We start from the raw sequence: 20,786 nt of genomic DNA on the forward strand, positions 1-20,786 counted from the left end.
ACCCATAATTAATAAGGGAATTACAATTTTACACAATCACTAAGTGACAAGATTACCCGCTAGACCAAAAAGAGTTGCTTCAATATTAGCTTACAAGAGGATTATTTCGCAACAGAATAATTAACTAACTTTCAATTTTCATAATTTTTCCTCAGTTGCTCTTTGATTCTCATTGAAGTAACTCAAATAGCTGCTTTTCCCTACGTGGATAAGTAGCGACAATTGTATTTATTATTATTGGCGGTGGTTTTATTTGTTTTTGGATTAGTTTTCTTTTAATTTTTTATCTTGTGCTGAGGACGCCTTGTTTGGATAGAGGCGAAATATCCGCGTTGCTTTAGTCTTTCCTCTCTACTGGCCGTCGTCTCGTTTTAAGTTTTCTTTTTGTAGAGTTTTATCTCTCTTTGTTGTTTATTGTCATGTCTGGCCAGTTTGGCTTAAGAACTTTTATTCAAAGCATTTATTTATTACAGTTTATTAATGGCAAAAACTGTCAAGAATTTTAAGTTTTAACTCTCTAAAAAAAAAAGTAGGGAACTTAATGCTTCTTAAAATTACTTAAAGCCAGAATTTGCCAAAATCATAGCTATTGAAAAAAGAAGAAAAAAGGACAAATTAGGATTCAGCAGATTTGGAGGTGTCCTGACTGTCTCCAGTAAAGATTCCTCCTTTAAAGATCACTTGACGGTAAACTTTTCCTAAGGGAGTTGGATTCTTGTTTTAAATCAAATGGATCCAAAGTTGTCTAGTACTAGATTCATTATTCCATTACCCTCTCTGTTCCTAGTAGAGTATCCCAAGGTACTCTCCGTTTTGTTCCCCTCCATATTTGTTATATATTTATGCCTCATATATTCGTTCGCATCTTCATTATGCTTCTTCGGTTTGGCATCACCAAAATTCGCGGGAAGCCTTTCGAATACTTTTCTAAGAAGAGGAAGATCTACTCTCGTAGAACCTCTCGTAGATATGGTAATCGACTAGCAATGAAAGAAAAAACGAGAGACAAATCTTTGCTACCATGCAAAAAGGGATTTTCCCTGCTGTTCAAGGACAGCGATTTCCCTGTACAAGGTGTTCAGCCATGCTGATTTTTATGGTTCACTTTTCATTTTGATATGACGTCAGTTTGGAGGGGTTTCAAACGCTTCAAAATTACCATAAATTTCTTTTCGCAAATTTTACGACGGACTGGAATTGCCACAAACCGACGAACTTTTACGACGAACCGAATTGTCACTAGGAGTTTTTTCTATATACTTTTTTTTAGTTTTCGATTACAATGTCCTGTGGTAAGCTTTTCACTAGGTTGCAGCTAGTGCTGCAGCCATAATGCTTGCATGGCAGGATTAAAACCTTTTTTTTAGCTATAGAGAATTCTAAGTTTGTAGAATGATAATAAACCAACACTGCATAAATCCACATTGGAAAGACCACCCGTCCATATTAAATTTCATAGGCAAATTTTATCCAGGTAGATGAAAAAAGAAAAGTTTTTGCAGCCTAAACTAAGGAGCAGCATTAAAACTTAAAACTAACCGAAATTATTCCAGGCAAGAAAGGGATTGACCCCTTCTCAATACCACCCTCATCATGCTAAAGTTAGATTTTTTGTTACAGTTATTTAAAAATGACTCTTGAATACGAGGGCCATTTTGTAAGAAAAATAAGCTGTATTAAAAGTTTATTTTTAAAAAAAACTAGCGTAGAGACTGTGTCGAGGAGAGGACAATCCCCATCATATACGAAATGATTTTGTTCGTTTTGCGGTTTGATGTTGCTTCTTACTCTCAGTGGAAAAACCCGTTTTTTTATTTTATTTCTGATAAAAACGGAGGAAGATATGCTAGACGTTTTCAGTAGGAATTGTCTATGGATTGTTTTGGATGCACAGTTGACTGACCATATTTAAAGCAGTAGCCTCTAAGAAAAGTGTGTTTCAATCCCACTTTCTTGGGCTATGATGAGAAAAAGGATAAAAAGGGTGGAGCACAATCTGCGGATGAGGGACGACTTATTGCCATAGATTGTTAGTAGTGACGGCCAAATTACTTCAAACGGCCAGATAGGAAATATACAATTGGAGTTACTTATCCCTAAAGACGTTATTTCGCGCACATGTGTCTTACATAATACTACAGTACACCTGTATGTTACGCAATAGGAACAGTTTGCTTACTTAAGCAATTTTTTCTTTAAGATGCTATTATGTACACCTGTTTGTTACGTAAAGGCACAGTACACCTGGAAACCATGCAATTGTTTATCTACTTTGACAATGACGTAATCTTGCTTGACTTGTCAGACCTTACGGTTCCCACAACTCAGCATTGAAAAAGAGTTAAGTGTGTCAACATCAAGGATATTAATCTTGGCATATTCCTTAGTAACGGATTCTTTTACTCAATTGAAACTTGAAGGCACTAACAATGGCGAAATGAGACCTATGTAACATAATTGACCAAATTCAAGTCTGATAGAACACTACCATCAGCAGTAATTTCACAATAGGTTTCAAATTGATTTAGCGAGATTAATGCTATACTCTCCACCAACGGTTAAGCAACAATACACTCTAAACGTCCAGTGCCTGTTCAGACAATGCTCAAATATTGAGTAGCAGACAAATTATATACACCGATTCGATGAGTTTTTTCAATACCATTTTCGAATACTTACGAATTTCGATCTAGGAATTGCATTTTCAATTCATATAGAGTTTATAGAGTTTATAGAGGATTTATCAAAGGATGAATTGTAGAGGGAATTCCGTTTACCTTATATACAAGAGGTGAAAGTGCAAACATTTCAAATTCATGCGGGAAATTAGTCCATGATCCAATTGCACTAGAACTTTTTACAAAAGCAAGGGCAAGTTTTGAAGGCATTTTGCTATTGATGAATGAAGAATCGGTGCAGGTACGTGAACCCGTAGCAATATGTGGTTAATTCGTGATTGAATGGGGTACGAACTTTTTCATATAATTTCACTTAGCACTTAATTTTCAATTACCAAAGCAGCAAAACTCATAAAATCTTGTTTTATAAAAAAAAAGTATTGCCAAGGTGAGAGGCACTGTTGTATCAGATGTAGTGACAACTACTTTAGGGAAAGTAAAATTTGACTGAGTAGGACGTTGCTTTATATCAATCTTGACATTATGAGACAATAAACCATCACTGGGCTATTTTTTAGGGTCAAGCATTGGAACCCCCCTCTCTCTTTCATAGCTCCAATAACTCTGACGTCACCCAGCTCACAATGTATGTATAAATCTACAAAGGAATGGTCGTCCGTCCATATTCAACTTTATAAACAAAATATGTCCAGGTAGATGAAAAAACAAGTTTTTGGAACTTATAGTAAGGAGCAGTCTTAAAACTTTAAACGAACAGAAATTATTCCATGCAAGAAAGGGTTATTTAAAAATGACTCCTGAATACGAGGGCCATTTTGTAAGTAAAATAAGCTGTATTAAAAGTTTTTTTTTAAACTTCAGTGTAGAGACTGTGTCGAGGAGGGGACGACCCCCATCAAATACGAACTTATGCTGTTCGTTTTGAGTTTTTTTATGTTGCTTCTTACTCTCAGTGGAAAACTTATTTTTGTTTTAGTTTTATTTCTTATAAAAATGGAGGAAGATTTGCTAGACGTTTTCAGTAGGAATTGTCTAACGATTTTTAGGATGCACAGTTGACTCACCATATTTAAAGCAGTAGCCTCTAGGAAAAGTGTGTTTCAATCCCACTTTCGTGGGCTATGATGAGAAAAAGGGTAGAGTAAGCTCTGCAGATGAGGGACGACTTATTGCCATAGATTGTTAGTAGTGACGGCCGAATTACTTCAAACGGCCAGATAGGAGGTATACAATTGGAGTTACTAATCCCTAAAGACGTTTTTCGCGCACATGTGTCTTACATAATACTACAGTACGCCTGTATATTACGTAATAGGAATAGTTTGCTTACTTAAGCAGTTTTTTCTTCAAGATGTTATTATGTACACCTGTTTGTTACGTAAGGGTATAGGACACCTGGAAACCATACAATTGTTTATCTACTTTGATGATGAAGTACTCTTGCTTGACTTATCAGACCTTACGGTTCCCTCAACTCAATATTGAAAAAGAGTTCAGTGTGTCAACATCTAGGATATAAATCTTGGTATATTCCTTAGTAATGGATTCTTTTACTCTATTGGAACTTGAATGCACTAACAATGGCGAAATGAGACCTATGTAACATCATTATCAAAATTCAAGTCTGATAGAACACTGCCGTCAGCAGTAATTTCCCAATAGGTTTCAAATTGATTTAGCGAGATTAATGCTATACTCACCACCAACGGTTAAGCAAAAATACACTCTAAACGTCCAGTGCCTGTTCAGACAATGCTCAAATCTTGAGTAGCAGACAAATTAAATAAACTGATTCCATGAGTTTTTCCAAACATTTCATCGGTTATACCATTTTCAAATGCTTTCGATTCTGGATCTAGGGATTGCATTTTCAGTTCATATAGGTTTATAGGAATTATCAAAGGATAAATTGTAGAGTGAATTCCATTTACCTTATATACAGGAGGTGAAAGTGCAAACATTTCATATTCATGTGGGGAATTAGTCCATGATCCAATTGTACTAGCACTTTTTACAAAAGCAAGAGCACGTTTTGAAGGTATTTTGCTATTGATAAATGAAGAATCGGTGCAGGTACGTGTTCCCGTAGCAATATGTGGTTAATTCGTGATTGTATGAGGAACGAACAGTTTCATATAATTTCACCTAGCCCTTAATTTTCAATTGCCAAAGCAACGAAACTCATAACCTTGTGTTTTGCACATAAAGTATTGCCAAGGCGAGAGACTGTTATATCAGGTGTAGTGGCAACTACTTTACGAAAAGTATATACGAAATCATATCATATACGAAATGATTCTAATTGTTTTGCGTTTTGATGTTGCTTCTTACTCTCAGTGGAAAAACCTGTTTTTGTTTTAGTTCTATTTCTGATAAAAACGGAGGACGATTTGCTAGATGTTTTCAGTAGTAATTGTCTAAGGATTCTTTTGAATACACAGTTGACTGACCATATTTAAAGCAGTAGCCTCTAGAAAAAGTGTGTTTCAATCGCATTTTCTTGGGCTATGATGAGAAAAGGGAAAGCAGGGCAGAGCATGCTCTGCGGAGGAGGGACAACTTATTGCCATAGATAGTTAATTGTGACTGCCGAATTACTTCAAACGGCTAGTTAGGGGGCATACTATTGGAGTTACTAATCCCTAAAGACGTTGTACGTAACCTGTATGCTACGTAATAGGAATACTTTGCTTACTTAACTCATAACCTTGTGTTTTGTACGTAAAGTATTGTCAAGGTGAGAGAGACTGTTGTATCAGGTGTAGTGGCAACTGCTTTACACAAAGCAAAATTTGACTGAGTAAGATGTTGCTTTATATCAATCTTGACATAATGAGGTAATAATTGGGTTATAGTAAAGTTTTCATGATTTATTTTCCAAACTAAGTGTAAAAGACTAGTTGTATCCTCTTTAAATATATAACTAGTGTCAGGGTCCGTTACATATTAAAATCGGATTCCTAAACCTTTCGATTTCCTATATAGGTTTTGAGTCATCAGTATTGATTGTATAAACTTGAATAGCTCAAAAGATTATTGCTTGTGCTCACCAACGTACAATTTACGTAGACACTTATTTGTCTAAAAAAATTGCGTTGTACACGATTTTCATAAGATAACCCCTCGGCAGCACTTGGTTTTTCATTGTTAGATTTTTTTTGCATAATAAAATATACAATTATCCGATGAAAATCACCTCTCCCCCAACCCAACCACCCCCACCCTCATAAAAAAAATTAAAAGTTGTGTTAATAGAACTGGATACGGCCCTAAAAGCAAATATTCTCAGCTCTGTAATTTTTAATACGAGAGCTTAAATATCGTAATTCTTATACATTTAAATCACCATCAAAATATTCTGAAAGCAAATATTCTCAGCCTTATGACTTTTGATACGAGAGCTTAAATATCTTAATTTTTAAATATCTAGATCACCATAAAAATAGATTTTTTTTTTATTTAAGTTGAGGTGGGTTAACATGTCCCGTCAGCAGATCATTTGCAAAATTGTAATAGAACAAAATTTATTTGTTTAAGCATCATTACCATACTTAAAAATGATTAGCACACTTAAAGGCAATAAATTAGCATAATACATGACATAAATAATTTGTATAGTTACATGAGCACATATTCAGGTCATGACAATTATATGCATTTTTTTTATTGGGGTAGAATGAACCTAGTCAAATGACACAGGCTTGAGTAAGGTAAATTGAAAGCATTTCATAATGCAGTCCAAATTTTAGTGACACAAAAAGCGAAAAATGTGATAAGTATCTTTCCTAATGACACGCACATGGGTAAAATAGACCGGCGAATTTATATTCCCCAATGAAACAATTGCTATTGCATTTTTTTAAGGGAACTTGATCATCCACAACCCACTTCCAAGAGTCTCCAATACTGCTTCTCCAGATTTCTGTCCCCTCCCTTTTTTTGACTTAGAATTTAGAACGATATTTAAGTTCTCGTATCAATAGTTATAAGATTGAGAATATTTGTTTTCAGAGTCGTATTATTTACGCAAATTTTAATTTTTTAAGGGGGTGAGGGAGGTCGGGCTGGAGGGGGATTGAAGTCTTTTGATAAGTGGGGAGGTAGGAGAAATACAACTTATAATTTTGGGTGAGACTTAGAATTTTAGGGGACTTGTGACTTAAATATTGTGACTTAAAATAGTGTGGGGTCTTAGAGTTTTTGGGACTTCTCTTTGAATGACATATAATCATTGGTGAACTGTTTTTTTTTCATGTGGCTGCCCCCGTGGTGCTCTATGGCTGGTCATCGATACTACCTAGTTTATTGTATATTTTGATCGGTAGTTTTAGTATATTGAAAGCATAAACGCTTACATCACACATTAAAAAGTGAAGATGAAATATTTTAAAAACTGTGTGGTCATGATTCCTGTCAAGTTATTGACATGCTAGTTATAAATATTATTACTTTTCTATTTTTTTCTATTTTGCCATTTGTATTAAATCATAAATTCTATTTTTTCATTAGGCCATTCCGTAGCTTTGGTCAAGCGAAAAAAAAGGGTAAAGGATACGGCATTAGACTTTACAGTCCTTACCGGCGGTGCTGATCTCCGTTTCTTGGCCCTTCAGCCCTGAAGTGCAATGGGGGGTTGGGGGCCAGCCATCCTGTGCTTTCGCACACCCTTCCTGTTTACCTTCCCCAGATTTCTCCAGGTACCCATTTAGAGCTGGGTCGACTCTGGCTAAGCTCACAGGGTCACACCACTGACCCCCGTCCCAAACCGAAGAATTGGGTACACTGGAATTCGAACCCGTGTCCTCTCAGACAAAGGATCCCGAATCCAGCGCACCAACCCACTCGGCCAGGACGGCTCCCACTCAGCCAAGCGAAGAAAGCAAAGTAATAACTATCTGAGATATATTATCCTTCACGACATTGCAAGACAACTGGTTCAGGAAGAGGAAGTTAAAATTACTGATAATTTGATTATAAAATCCATTTTGTCGATGAAGATGGATTAGAATTAATGAAGAAATTCAGAAGTGAGTTTTTACTTTAAATGTGCAATTCCTTTAACTAAGGTTACAAACAATTTCATTTTGATTAGAGCGGAGTGAAGTAGGGATAAACTGAGGAGCATATTGGTAGAATAGCCTCACTTTAGTTCAGGCCAAATTTGAACTAATAGTTGGTGTCAGAAAGAGTCACTTGACAATTGAATAACTTCGAAAGTTAATATTTTCGTTTAACTAACTTTTGATATTCTAAGGTTTACCGTTGTCATCTATACTCATGCTCTTACTCAATCAACCTCTAGGATTCACCTTGTCCCTCTTCGTTCAAACATTCTTAGTTTTTACATCATTTGAGAATGTCTTCCAAATGGATTTCTTTAATTCTTTTTTACATTTTTAAGCGGGGATCCTAGTGATGTTCATTCATGTTTCCTTACTAAGAGATAATGAGAAGTTTTCCATTGAATTAACCTCTCTCCTCTAGGCCCTTCCTGCAATAAAAATATATTTATCAATTTAACTAGGTCCGAGGTATCTCTAGGTCCTTAAGGACTACCTAGTGATCAGTTTAAATGTTAGTGGTCTTACTCTCATAGCCTATTCATTCGTGGTAGTATATCTGTTTCTGGTCCTCTTACTGGTTATAATTTTTTTTTTAACAGAAATAAGAAGCTCTTCCGAGCATCAATTTAGTAAAGAGCAGACTTTTAAGAATTGCAACGCTATTTTCACGCAAGACACAATCTACCATCAAAATTATCAACTCTGCTATTGTAGATCTACCTCTACCAGCAAATATTTCTATTTGATGAAACTTTGGATCCCTCCTAGGTCTTTGTCTAGTGATTCAGATCGTCACTGTTTTTTTAGTGATTTATTACATGGCAACAGTCGGTTTAGCATTTTCGAGAGTTGCTTATATTTGTCGACGCATTACTTATGGCTGGCTTCTTCAAACTGTCCATGCCGATGGGGCATCTTTTTATTTATTTGTATTTACTTTCACATTCGTCGAGGGAGATATCATGAAATTTGGTGTAAACTTCTTGTATATTTTTCAGTTGACAAAGTAGACCAGAATTGGAAATGTAACAAAGTTCATGAGATTGATTAAAAGGACTGAAGAAACTGATCACCAGCAGTGGCCACCATACCCAAACCTTGTTTATCCCGAGAGCATTTATTGAAAATTTTTGCCAGAGGTAAGAAGATAATAGGAGTTGAAAGTCATTCAAAAAATAATAATGTCTATTCTGTCTCTAACCAAAAACGAATATGAGAAAACAAAGAATAAAATGGTATGATAAATAAAAGCCCCAAAGCAGCTTATCAATTATGAAGTTATTGAACAAACACCAACTTTTCAATTTCTACCCGAATCGCTGTCGACCCATATTTTAGCCCATATAAAAGTAATTTAGTATACACTTCAAAATGATTTGTAAAATCAGCAAATTGACTTTAACAAATCAGGAAATATTACATTTTATAATAGTATTGTTTCCCCTGCGAAAAGTGCTAGCATTTTTTCACCCTAAACCTTTTACACCCCAAGAAGATTTATCTGACTATTTAGAATCTCTTCTAGTGAATTTCGATATTTTCACACTTAATACACTTTAATAGATCAGCCCTATATATTTAGACATTTATTTAGCAGTGACCCACAAAAACTATAAGACGTTTATCCCCCAGCATCACGTTACTTTACGATTTGCCAGGTGTGTTTTCAGGATGAATAATAATAATGTAGCATTTCCTTATGGTTTGCCATACTAATCATACGAGGCGTGTGTCTACTGCATATAGATGGAAAACTTTAATAAAGTTATTGACAGGCTGGTTATAAATATCATTACTTTAATATTTTTTTTCTATTTTGCCATTTGTATTAAATCATAAATTCTAATTATTTATTAGGCCATTCCGTAGCTTTGGTCAAGCGAAAAAAGCAAAGTAATAACTATCTGGGATATATTCTCCTTCACGACATTGCCAGACAACTGGTTCAGGAAGAGGAAGTTGAAATTACTGATAATTTGATAATAAAAGATGCCATAATCCATTATCTCGATGAAGATGGACTAGAATTAAAGAAAAAATTCAGAAGTGAGTTTTTACTTTAAATGTGCAATTCCTTTAACTAAGGTTAAAAAACATATTCGTTTTGATTAGAGCGGAGTGAAGTAGGGATATACTGAGGAGCATATTGGTAGAATAACCTCACTTTAGTCCAGGCCAAATTTGAACTAATAGTTGGTGTCAGAAAGAGTCACTTGACAATTTTCTCTGTAAGTGTGGCTAACAATGTGAAATTTTGATTCACTATTTCCTTTGTTTTTCTTCGTTTTCGATTAGATAGAGTATTCAAGTTCTTTTAAAAAAAATCAAGGTCAATATAATGAAATGTAGGGTCATTTGTATTAAATTATAAATTCTAGTTTTTTATTAGGCCATCCCTAAGTCATAGTCTCAGAAAAGCAACCAAAGAGCAATCAAAGGAACTATCAGGGATATGTTTTATTACAAGATATTTGAAGAAGTATCATATCAAAGAAAGAAGTTCTTATCAGTAGTGATATAATTAGAAGAGATCATATAATCCATTATACTGATGAACATGGATTGGAACTACTGAATAAATTCAGAAGTGAGTTTTTACTTTAAATGTGCAATTTCTTTAATTAAGGTTACAAACATATTTATTTTGATTAAAGTGGAGTGAAGTAAGGATATACTGAGGAGCATATTGGTAGAATAGCCTCACTTTAGTTCAGGCCAAATTTGAACTAATAGTTGGTGTCAGAGTCACTTGACAATTTTGTCTATAAGTGTGGCTAACAATGTGAAATTTTGATTCACTTTTTTTTTCTTCGTTTTTGATGACATAGCAACCAAAACAATTAAGTAATCTCTGGATTTCTTTAACGTTTATAATCTACAGTCAAAGTTATTCACGCTAAGGTATTCAAGTTCTTCAGAAAAAAATCAATGAAATTCTTTATCCCTTGTGGTGAAAGAGTCTTTCTGAAATAGTTATGTCTAAGAAATAACTAAATAAGGACAAAAGACCCTAAAATCGTCGAAAAAGGTTTTGTAGTTTCAAAATAGACCAGGCCGTCTTAAACTATGGGTCATGACCTCAAATTGGGTCGCAAAAGATTTTAAGTTAAATATTTAATTACACGATTTTATAACATCTAGGTGTGTATTTTTGTCAGGTCCACTTATACAGATTCATGGAAGAAGAATTATTATTTTGTCGTTAGAACAGATCAACTCTTTACTCGTGATGATTTAGATCAATATGAGCTCACCGATAAATTTAAACGTGAGTTTTTCCTTTAAATATGCAATACCTTTAATTAAGGTTATAACATATTGTCAAAAGTGCCATATTAGCTCTTAGCTCTTGTTTTTTTGTTGTTTTTTTTTACAAAAACTTCCAGAGCTAAAGTAGTTCAGTATTCCTTATTATATACTGTGTTACTTTTTGTTTTGCCAACTGCTTTTTGTTGAAATATTATTGTAGTTTTTTTTCTATTTTGCCATTTGCATTAATACATAAGTTATAATTTTAAATTAGGTCATTCTGAGGGTATTATTCGTTGTCCCCGAAAAAAACACCCCCCATAATGGATATATGGGATACATTTTAGTGGAAGATATAGCCAAGGAAATGTTAAAGGCCATTAAAAACAGCAAGATGTTTTGCATCATCTCTCACAAAATAAGAACGGATCTGGTCTACGTTGATAAGAGCACGAATTTACTAGAACTGCAATATTTTTTTCAAAGTGAGTTTTTCCTTTAAATATTCAATTTTTTTAATTAAGTTACAAACATTTTCATTTAGATTAGAGTGGAGTGAAGTAGGGAGAGAGATATAATGCGGAGTGTATTGGTAGTATAGCCTTGCTTTAGTTCAGGCTAAAGTTGAACTAGTAGATGGTGCTGGAAAAAGTCACGACAATTTTCTCTGATTGTTGCTAACAGTGTGAAATTTTTACTCACTATTTCTTAATTCTGAAATTCGTAATTCTGAAAAATTAAAAAAATGAAGTATTTTTAACTTACAAATGGGTGATTGGATCTCAATGAAATTTGATATTTAGAAGGATATGGTGTCTTGGAGCACTTATTTTAAATCCCGACCAGATCTGGTGACATTGGGGGGAGTTGGGAGGGGGAAACCTAAAACTTGGAAAAAACTTAGAGTGGAGGGATCAGGATGAAACTTGGTGAGAATATGAAGCACAAGTCCTAGATACATGATTGACTTACCGGAACGGATCCACTCATTTTGGGGAAGTTGGGGGGGGGGTAATTCTGAAAAATTAGAGAAAATGAGGTATTTTTAACTTACAAACAGGTGATTGGATCTCATTGAAATTTGGTATTTAGAAGGATATCATGTCTCAGAGCTCTTATTTTAAACCTTTTTTTAGTCTTGCTGATTCATGGACATCCCAGTATTATTTTGACTACTTGGTCTATGCATTAAATTCCCCTATAGTTAGTTGCAAAATTGTCAGAAGAGATGTTCCATAATTTTATCAAGTATGTTTTTTGATGTTCCCTTGTTACCAAATTACTTGTCATATCATAACAAAATTAATTTGTTTTTCATTTTGTTTGTTATGTTTCAATAAGAAAAATTTCATCCTACTCAAAGAATTGATTCTCTTTTAGCTTGGAAAAATGACTACCATAACTACCATGAAGCAGTCAGTCTATGTGAATTTGATTGTCTTGGTACAAAACCATCCTTGTTTATATGATACAAGTAATTCACTATATAAGAATACAAAATACAAAAATGACAGATGGTCTGAAATAGCCAACAGTCTTGGAGAGCAAGGTAAGCTGCACAAGGCTAGGCATATAACTATTTTTATTCATTTACACTATTGCAAACATATTGATAAAGAACTTCTTGTCATCTTGGAAATAAGGTGACTCAGAAAATAAAACTTTAGTTTAAACTCATGCCAACTTGAAGAGCTTCTAAATTTGATTCATTTTCCTGAGACTTTCGTCTATAATGCTTAAATCATAGGCATAATCAAAGCCTAGGGAAGTTTTACATCTCCATTGATTCTTAATTCTCCCATTGCTTTAGATATGCTCCTTAGAAAAAAAGTCCATCAAAATGGCCACAAATGAGAATAGAAAGCAAATTCTACTCGACTCCTAATTTGATAAAGAAACAAAAAAAGCTACTAACCTCATTTCTTAACTTAATGAGAAACTGTCATAGAAGACAGGTGTAAATCTGTCCTTGCCTCAGAAAGATTGTGTTTTTCCTTAATTTTTTATTAGGTTTTCTTTTCTTTGAAAAAAAAATGGTTTCAGTTGAGGTTAAAGCTATACAACATTTTTTTTCCAACTTAATATGACATGGGCATTTCACTACGATTGGTTTTATGATAGGAAATGTTTACAAAAGTAAAATTGGTATTGTCTAATACTTATTACAAAATGACACCTTATTTATAATGTAAACATACCCTGGAATGGGTAACTTAAGAAAATGGAAAAATAGCAGTGATTTTCTTTAATTTGTTTGTTAAGTCTCCTTTTCTTAGAAGAAAATAATTGTTGTAGCTTGAGTTTAAGGTTATACAGTTTTTTTCTTCAATTTAATATGACATGTGCATTTGGCTAAAATTGGTTTTATAATAGGATATGTTGACAAAAATAAAATTGGTATTATCTATAGTATTTATTACAAAATGACAATTTATTTATAAAGCAAACATACCCTCAAACAGGTAACTTAAGGAAATGAAAATATACCACTGATAAGCTGTCATACCTTTAGATCATTAAGAAGATTTAAACCCGATGTATTTTCGATTTTTAGGAAGTGCTAGAATCAAAAAAATTATATTATGTTTAGCTCTACAAACTAAGAATGTGCATCTACCATCCTATGTAAATAAGTCAAGGTTAGCATATTCATGGTTTTTTGGTAATCTTGTGTTGCTTCTTTTTGGATGCAAAGATTTCATCAAATTCCTGAATTTATGAAATATATTACATAGCATTTTGCTTTAAATGATGCTTGCATGATTTTCAGGGTAAGCAATGTCAAAGTCTGGCAGAACAGATCTTACAAATCCTGTAAAATTATGAAATTGAGCTTATGATTGAAACACACTTTTGTCAAATTATTTAGTCTCTAAGCCAAAAGGGGTCTTGAAGTGAGATCTTTTGTCTAAAATACAAGACTATTAAGACCCCTAGTTAGGGTTATTGAATTCACATTCTTCTCAATCCTTGTGAAACTTGGAATGTTATTTTTGAACCTACTGAAAACATGCTACCATTGTTGCATGATTTTATACAATAGAACTGCAATATCTCCTTTCATCTGTCCCCTTCATCTATGTTTAATAATTCCTTATTTATGCTACCTTTCTCATTGATTTTTTAGCGGAATGGTGTAAATCCACTTGGACCTACCTGCGGAATCAGTTTATGAAAAGACTGAATGCAAACAATTTCAAAAGAAGTGGAGATGGTGGGGACAGTCTTGATTTTCAGAAATGGCCTCATTTCAGAGCAATGCAGTTTCTAAGAAAGTATCATCATCCTCGAAAGTAAGTTTTCGAAAGTATTTTTGCAGCATATTTTAGTCTTATTTATAATTTAATGTAACATCTTTATTCTTATTTTTATTCTTTGCTATATGAAATTTATGGTGAAAATAATAGCTAAGTGTCTTTGCAGGAAAGCAGCTAAAAAAATGATGGAAGGGAATCTAGTTTCCCTCTGGTAATTTTGTTATACCCCCTCAGCATGTCCTGAAGGTTTCATCTTACCAATCTGAGTTGTTCTTACGATATATTGGATATGCCTTTTAGTCTCAAGTCTCTTTCAACTTGTTTTTTTTTGGGGGGGGGATGTCAACCCCACAGGTATAGTTATTTGATGTTTGGACTATTTTTAATAAAAAGGTTATCTAAAATTTGATACATGCTTAATAAAGAAAGGGAATAAAACGGGTACTGGTTGCCTTCCAATCATGTGTAAATCTTAAAAAGAGCACAACTATTTTTTTTTGTATTTCCAAGTGAATGCACCCCCTCAAAAGTTTGTGATCACCTCTTCTGTATGAATTGACTATGAAATAAAAAATGGCTTAGAATTGCTTCTTATAAATGCATCACCTATTTAGTGTATGTATGATTTGTTCAACCCCAGTAAAATATTACCAGAATTAGACAGAATTTTGGCTAATCCAATTCAAGAAGATCAAGAGGTAAAACTTAAGCTTAATGCTTCAAAGTTAGACATCATATTTTTCAACCAAGTTCTGGTTCTCAAAGTATTTTAGTTTAGTCTTGATGGCTTATAAGAAAAGAGCAATATGTAAAATTAGTGACGTTGAACAGCTAGAAAGCTCCTAGTATGTAAGTTTCAGTGTAATGTTTAATAGCTGTAGCAGTATAGTATCTAATAAACTTAATTTTCATCCCCAAATACTAGCTAAACTGTGCAATGCCAGGTCAATTCCAAGGTTTTCCTGCCAAATTCTGGCGTACTTTCTTGGTAAAAGGAAACAAGCAACTCCTAAAAATTGAATTCTAGATTACAAATTATCTTCTCAGCGAACAATTTTTGAGTCATAGCAGTCAGCTAATTATGAGTGCAAAAAAAAATTAATAATTCATTGCACTAGTAATACATTTCCTTGATAAAAAGTGTATTTCTATAATGATGCAGCATTCCTTAAACATATACTGTATGAACAAATTAAATGATCCTCATCCAGCTGTACATTCTTCACAAAGTTTTCACAAGTTTTACTTTGCAGGACATCAGGAAATTTTGACAATGAAGAAGATACTATTACCATTCAGCTATCTGATGGTGATTCTACTTCAAACCAGCCTGATGTGAAGTTTGATGAAACTAATTTTGGATCATCTTCTACCTCCTCCTCTCCTATAGCATCAACAGCATCAAATACCTACCTTTTTCAGAATAATTTAACTACTTCAAACACTTTCACAGTATTTGAAGGCGACTCCACTGCTAACTTCCCTCATAAGAAAAATCATATACTTACACCAGATTCTGAATCTTCCACTTCCAACTTTCCTAGTGCTCTTACTACATCAAAGTCCAATCCTATCATTATTCAACCAAAAAATCCTTTTGCCAACACAATCTATTTACAAAGTTCCTCACCAACCATGCAATACCCTGTTGCACCATTAACTTTTGTGCAACTTGAGTCACCTCCAAATCCCCTGTGTTCTACATCCAATATACAAAACAAACATGCTTCTGGTAAATCTTCAAAATTGTCCAGCTATAACCTTTCGCACCCTATCCGCTCCAGCCCCCCTTTCCACACACCAGTCACAAAACCAGAATACTCTTCAAAACTTGATATTTTTGAACCCTCAAATTCACCTTCAGTAGCTCCTACAACTCCTCTCTCTTCTGGTCACCAAAAAAAATAAGAAAAGAGTGCACCCAGTTCAATCAACAGAGACACCAGTAGAGGATACCATAAAAGTATTCTTGGAGGATAGAATGAAGAGAAAGATTAATTTGGAGAATTCATGTAATTATGGGTTTTGCTACACCTTAGCCCAAAATTTGGATCAATTACCTATTTTCAATCAAGTTCGTATTCAGAAAGAAATTTTAGAATTATTAGAAAGAGAATTTTCTTCTGTTGATACAACCCAGTGAATAGTTTCTTTGATTCAAATACATCAATATTGGATTTATTTTGATTCAATATTCATTATCAAACTTGTGCCTCATCTTTGATTTACAATTTTGTCTAATTTGTTTTTATTAAACATTTTATCTGATCTCTAGTCTCCAATTTTGTTTATTTTCATTACTTGAGGAGAATTGAAGGTGCAGATAATTTTCTTCCTGTGCTGTTTGGATTAAAAAGAATAGAAAATAGATTACCATATATATTAAACTGATACTGAATACAAATATGTTAATGCAAATTAATTGAAGTTCCAAGGCCACTAAAGCCAAATGTAATTTTTTAAACTTGCAGAAAGTTACAAAACCATACACTTCTTAAAATATTAGCAAAAACCAGCAATTAAATTTTTGAAATCATACAAAATCCTGGTTTTAAGGAATGAATACACCTAAAATTGAGTCAGGTTGCAAAAATGTTTTTGTTTTGACGTTTTTGGTGCTTCAACAGTTTTCAAATGTTAAGGTTAAGAAAATTGATAGTTAAATACACCGTAACTTAAATTTTCATAGAGATAATAAACATTGTAGGACCTCTTAGAATGAAGAATATTTAATCATCTTTATTAGATGGATAATGTGATGTTTGATGTAGTAGCACAATTATTAACTAGAAGAAGATTAAAAAGTGTGTTAATCAAATTGAATACAGGAATAATCTTATTGAAGTTTTTAATAGTTAATATAATTATAAAATAAAACAGTCCTTTCAAAAAGCAGCTGAAAACTGGAGGATATTTAAAAAATATTTTCTGAAATACTTATGTGTGAAAAAGACTATTTTAAATCAAGGAAATAAAACAATTTAAATAAATGTCGTTATTAACTTTACCATATAATTAAACTAAAGTTTAGGAACTGCTAAAAAATACACATCAAGTCAAAGTGTAAGCAGGTATGATTTAAGTAAACTTGGAGCCAATTATTCTATTCTAATTGAGTCTATATTTAAAAATAAACTCCAATTTTAGTTTAAGAAGAAGTTTTTAAGTATGCTGAAGGAAATTTAAAAATTCAAAGAAAAAGACTTGACAATATTAAATTCTCTTGCATCTAGTTTTGGTTCAGCTAATTCTAAATTAGACCAATTATCCCAAAAGTGATCAAGATTAGTTAAAAAAAAATTAAAAAAGAACAATTTTTATTTCATTTAACCTTTTTTATTTCATTACTAAAAAAGACCATTTTGTACTGAAAGATTTTGCCATGGAACTGCTCCTGGACCAGAAAAATATTCCATGAACATAATACGCACTTGGATGGCATTTGGGCTAGCAGCATTTCCTGATAAATTTCCTGATGGTTGTAAAAAAGAGCTGTTACGCCAAGTTCCAGGAATAATATTTCCATCTACTTCTCGGTCAACAACTATTGACAGAGAGTATCTGGATGAATTTGTAGTTATCAGAAAATTGCGCAGCACACAAGTAGCTTTAACAATATGGTCCATTGTATCAAGCTTACAATTAATACTACTTCTCAGTATCCTAAACTTTACAGACATAATTCCAAATGCGTTTTCTACCACCCTTCTAGCCCGTGACAAACGATAATTAAAAATTCTTTGCTGTGTGGTTAGGCTTGAATACCTTGGGTATGGTCGCATAAGATTTTTTAGAAGAGGAAAAGCCTCATCTCCAACAAAAATGAATGGAAAAAGATTCTCAGAGTTTAACAAAGATGAGGGATCTCGAATTGGGAGGGTGGCATTCCGCAAAGCAGCACCAAAACCAGATCTTGCAAAAATACTACTATCATTTTCTTTACCCTTTGCACCTACATCTACATAAATAAATTTGTAATGAGCATCTGCAACAGCCATTAAAACAATACTATGAAATTCGTGAAAATTATTAAAGTCAGATCCAGAGTTGGCTGGGCATTGGATTCGACAGTGCTTCCCATCTATTGCCCCAATACAATGAGGAAAGTTCCAAATTTCATAAAAATCCCTAGCAATTGCATAAAAGTCATCTTTTTCGGGTGGCTTCATGTATATCGGCTGCAAATTCTTCCAAATTGCTTGGTATGTTTGAGCAATAATACCAGAAATGGTGGATCGTCCCATCCTATAACACAATGACAGAGAAGCCATTGAATTTCCAGTTACAAGATATCTAAAAGTAAAAAGAAAATTGTTCAGTGGTTGACAAAACAAAATCTTCTTTCAAGTAGGTGCTTAGGTTTAATCACTCTAGTCAGTCCAGCGTTCGGACTCGCCTATAAACTCCAATAAATTCCTATATTTTAATGCACTCCTATAAAATGCCTATATTTTGGCTAAAATCCTATTATTCCTATATTTTCGGCTGAAGAGCACTAAGAACGTTATTCGTGATTTGGAATTTTCACTGCTCATTAAGTAAGCCAAGAAGTGCTTTTCTTTGCTTTTGACTCTGCTTGTAGACTGTGCTTTCTTTTGGTCTAGATTGATAGTTACAAAAGTTGAGCTGTCTGAACTTAACCAATGCTTTGTGTTGTGCTTAGTAAGCTGCTTCTGCCTGGGCTATGCTGTTGTGTTGACTTAACAGCCTATGTTTTTTTGTCATGTTGGGCTTGTCCAAAATGAGCGAAAGTCAGTATATAGGCTAGCAGTCTCTGCTTAATGAGACTGGAGTTCTTGTGACTTATGCATTTCCTGGCTGAACGCTATTTAAAAGGCTGATGCAAATACGGCCGAGTTCCGGATATATCCACATTTTTTCTTCTTATGGTCTTTAAATCTTGGGGTGCTATTTTGCAGGTGATGCTTGGTAATTAAGTATGGGGCCTACCAAGTTTAACAGTTCATGGCCTGCTAAGACGGATTGCAGCGGTAGAAAGATTGGCGAATGGTGTAAGACTGGGAATGACCAGTACTCGTTCTTTTGCAAACTACTTGGAAAGCCGTAGTTGCTGCTCAACTACATCCACTGCAGCTTCATCTGACCGGACAATTTCGATTTGATGAAACATCCAAGGATAAGCCATTAGTTGGTACAAACATGTTCTGTGAGCGTGATGCCGCTTATAAAGCTGAGTTAATATGGGCACTTCAGACGGTACAGAGTTCCATGTCTGCTGACTCTTCTGACCATATTGTCGGAACCTTCCATGCGATGTTCCCCAGTAAGATCCGGGACAGAATGTGCCTAAGTGCGAAGAAGCTCACGTATCTGATCACCGACGCGCTGCACCCTTACTTTAATCAAATGCTTGTGAAGGACATTTAGTCATATTCTGTACTAGAATATGATGAGACAACCAACAACGCTGGTATGAAAGAGTTACAGATACGTGCTCAATATTGGTCCTCATACGGAAACGAAATCCAGAGCAGACATTTATGCACAAGTTTTATGGGCCAAGCGACAAGTGATGACCCGTATAGGAAGATTATGTCAGCCATTGAGCAGAATCAGCTGCCACTTGAAACTGATCACGCTTGGAAGTGACGGATCAAACGTCAACAAAAGCGTTTGGAACAAGTTCGATGCCGACAAAAAGAAATTTATGGAAAAGGGAATGTTGAACATTGGTACTTGCAACATCCATATAATCCATAACGCTTTCTTGAAAGGTCTTCAGGTTTTCGGAGAAGAAAGTTTCGACTTTGTTATTCTTGTGCATTCATTTTTTGATGGCTTGCCTGCATGTTGTGAAGACTATCGAAAGTGCCAAATAAAGTGAGAGTACCAGAGAATGCTTTTTATAAAGCATGTCCCAAGCCACTGGCTGACGATTCGACGTGCCCTTACTAGGATCATGCAGCAGTGGCCGGCAATCTTTCCTGAACTTCGTGCCGAGAGAGAAAAAACTGAAGAAATATCTGCCCACTCCCAAATTTCTGAAGATTATGACTTACATCAAAAGTGCTATGATGAAGGCGCAACTTGATTTTGTTCTAGCCTCAGTAGAATTGTTCACGAGTTTCACTCAACCGTTCCAGAAAGAAGAGCCTCTCATTCATGTTCTGCACTCGCAGATCAAAAAACGGGTTGTGACACTTTTTGGACGGGTCTTTACTCCAGATTTCGTGACCGAGACAGAAAATTTCTCGCCAGAAATGTTGAATCTTGCTGTAAAAATTTTCAGAAAATCCCATAGTATCAGAAAATGTGGAGCGAGCTTCCCGTGAAAAAGCAACACTGAAAAACAAGGCCATTTTTTATGTCAGTGTGCGAAAACATTTTATTGCGGGTATTCGCCATATTTTCAACAAATGTCCTCTGTAAAAGGATGGTTTTCTAGAGGCTTTACGCTGCTTGAGTCCGACCAACATGAAAGATTCAAGAAGCATTGCAGACGTAGCGTTTGTGGTACGCGAGATTGCGATTTGAGTAAGCTCAGACATCGCCCAGGCTGAGTGGCTGCTTTTGTGAACGGAAACTGGACCCCGGGAGGACATTACTCGGATCAATCA

The 20,786-nt window shown here is 34.4% G+C and overlaps 2 protein-coding genes across 11 annotated transcripts in view; one reads left to right on the forward strand and one right to left on the reverse strand.

Moving 5' to 3' along the window:
* Positions 1–7,054: 7,054 nt before the first annotated feature.
* Positions 7,055–20,786, reverse strand: part of LOC136041637 (uncharacterized) — a 30,501-nt gene continuing 16,769 nt past the window's right edge. For 8 of the 9 annotated variants that reach the window (XM_065726340.1, XM_065726334.1, XM_065726338.1 and 5 more), the window contains exon 3: positions 16,575–18,501. In XM_065726340.1, coding sequence (XP_065582412.1) covers positions 17,556–18,501 — 946 coding nt within the window. In that variant the 3' untranslated portion in view covers positions 16,575–17,555. Of the gene's footprint in view, positions 8,131–16,574; positions 18,502–20,786 lie in introns of those variants that run through there. The other variant, XR_010621077.1, reaches the window with a different exon arrangement.
* Positions 9,673–16,438, forward strand: LOC136041639 (uncharacterized). Of its 2 annotated transcripts, none has more exons than XM_065726343.1 (4): positions 9,673–9,748; positions 12,332–12,500; positions 14,079–14,244; positions 15,462–16,438. In XM_065726343.1, the coding sequence occupies exons 2-4, from the start codon at positions 12,341–12,343 to the stop codon at positions 16,114–16,116; spliced, it is 981 nt and encodes a 326-aa protein (XP_065582415.1). In that variant the 5' UTR covers positions 9,673–9,748; positions 12,332–12,340; the 3' UTR covers positions 16,117–16,438. The 2 variants fall into 2 exon arrangements, with proteins under 2 accessions (XP_065582415.1, XP_065582414.1); XM_065726342.1 differs by lacking the exon at positions 9,673–9,748 and adding an exon at positions 11,242–11,436.

Source organism: Artemia franciscana, unplaced genomic scaffold (genome assembly GCF_032884065.1).
Source record: "Artemia franciscana unplaced genomic scaffold, ASM3288406v1 PGA_scaffold_32, whole genome shotgun sequence".
NCBI lineage: Eukaryota > Metazoa > Arthropoda > Branchiopoda > Anostraca > Artemiidae > Artemia > Artemia franciscana.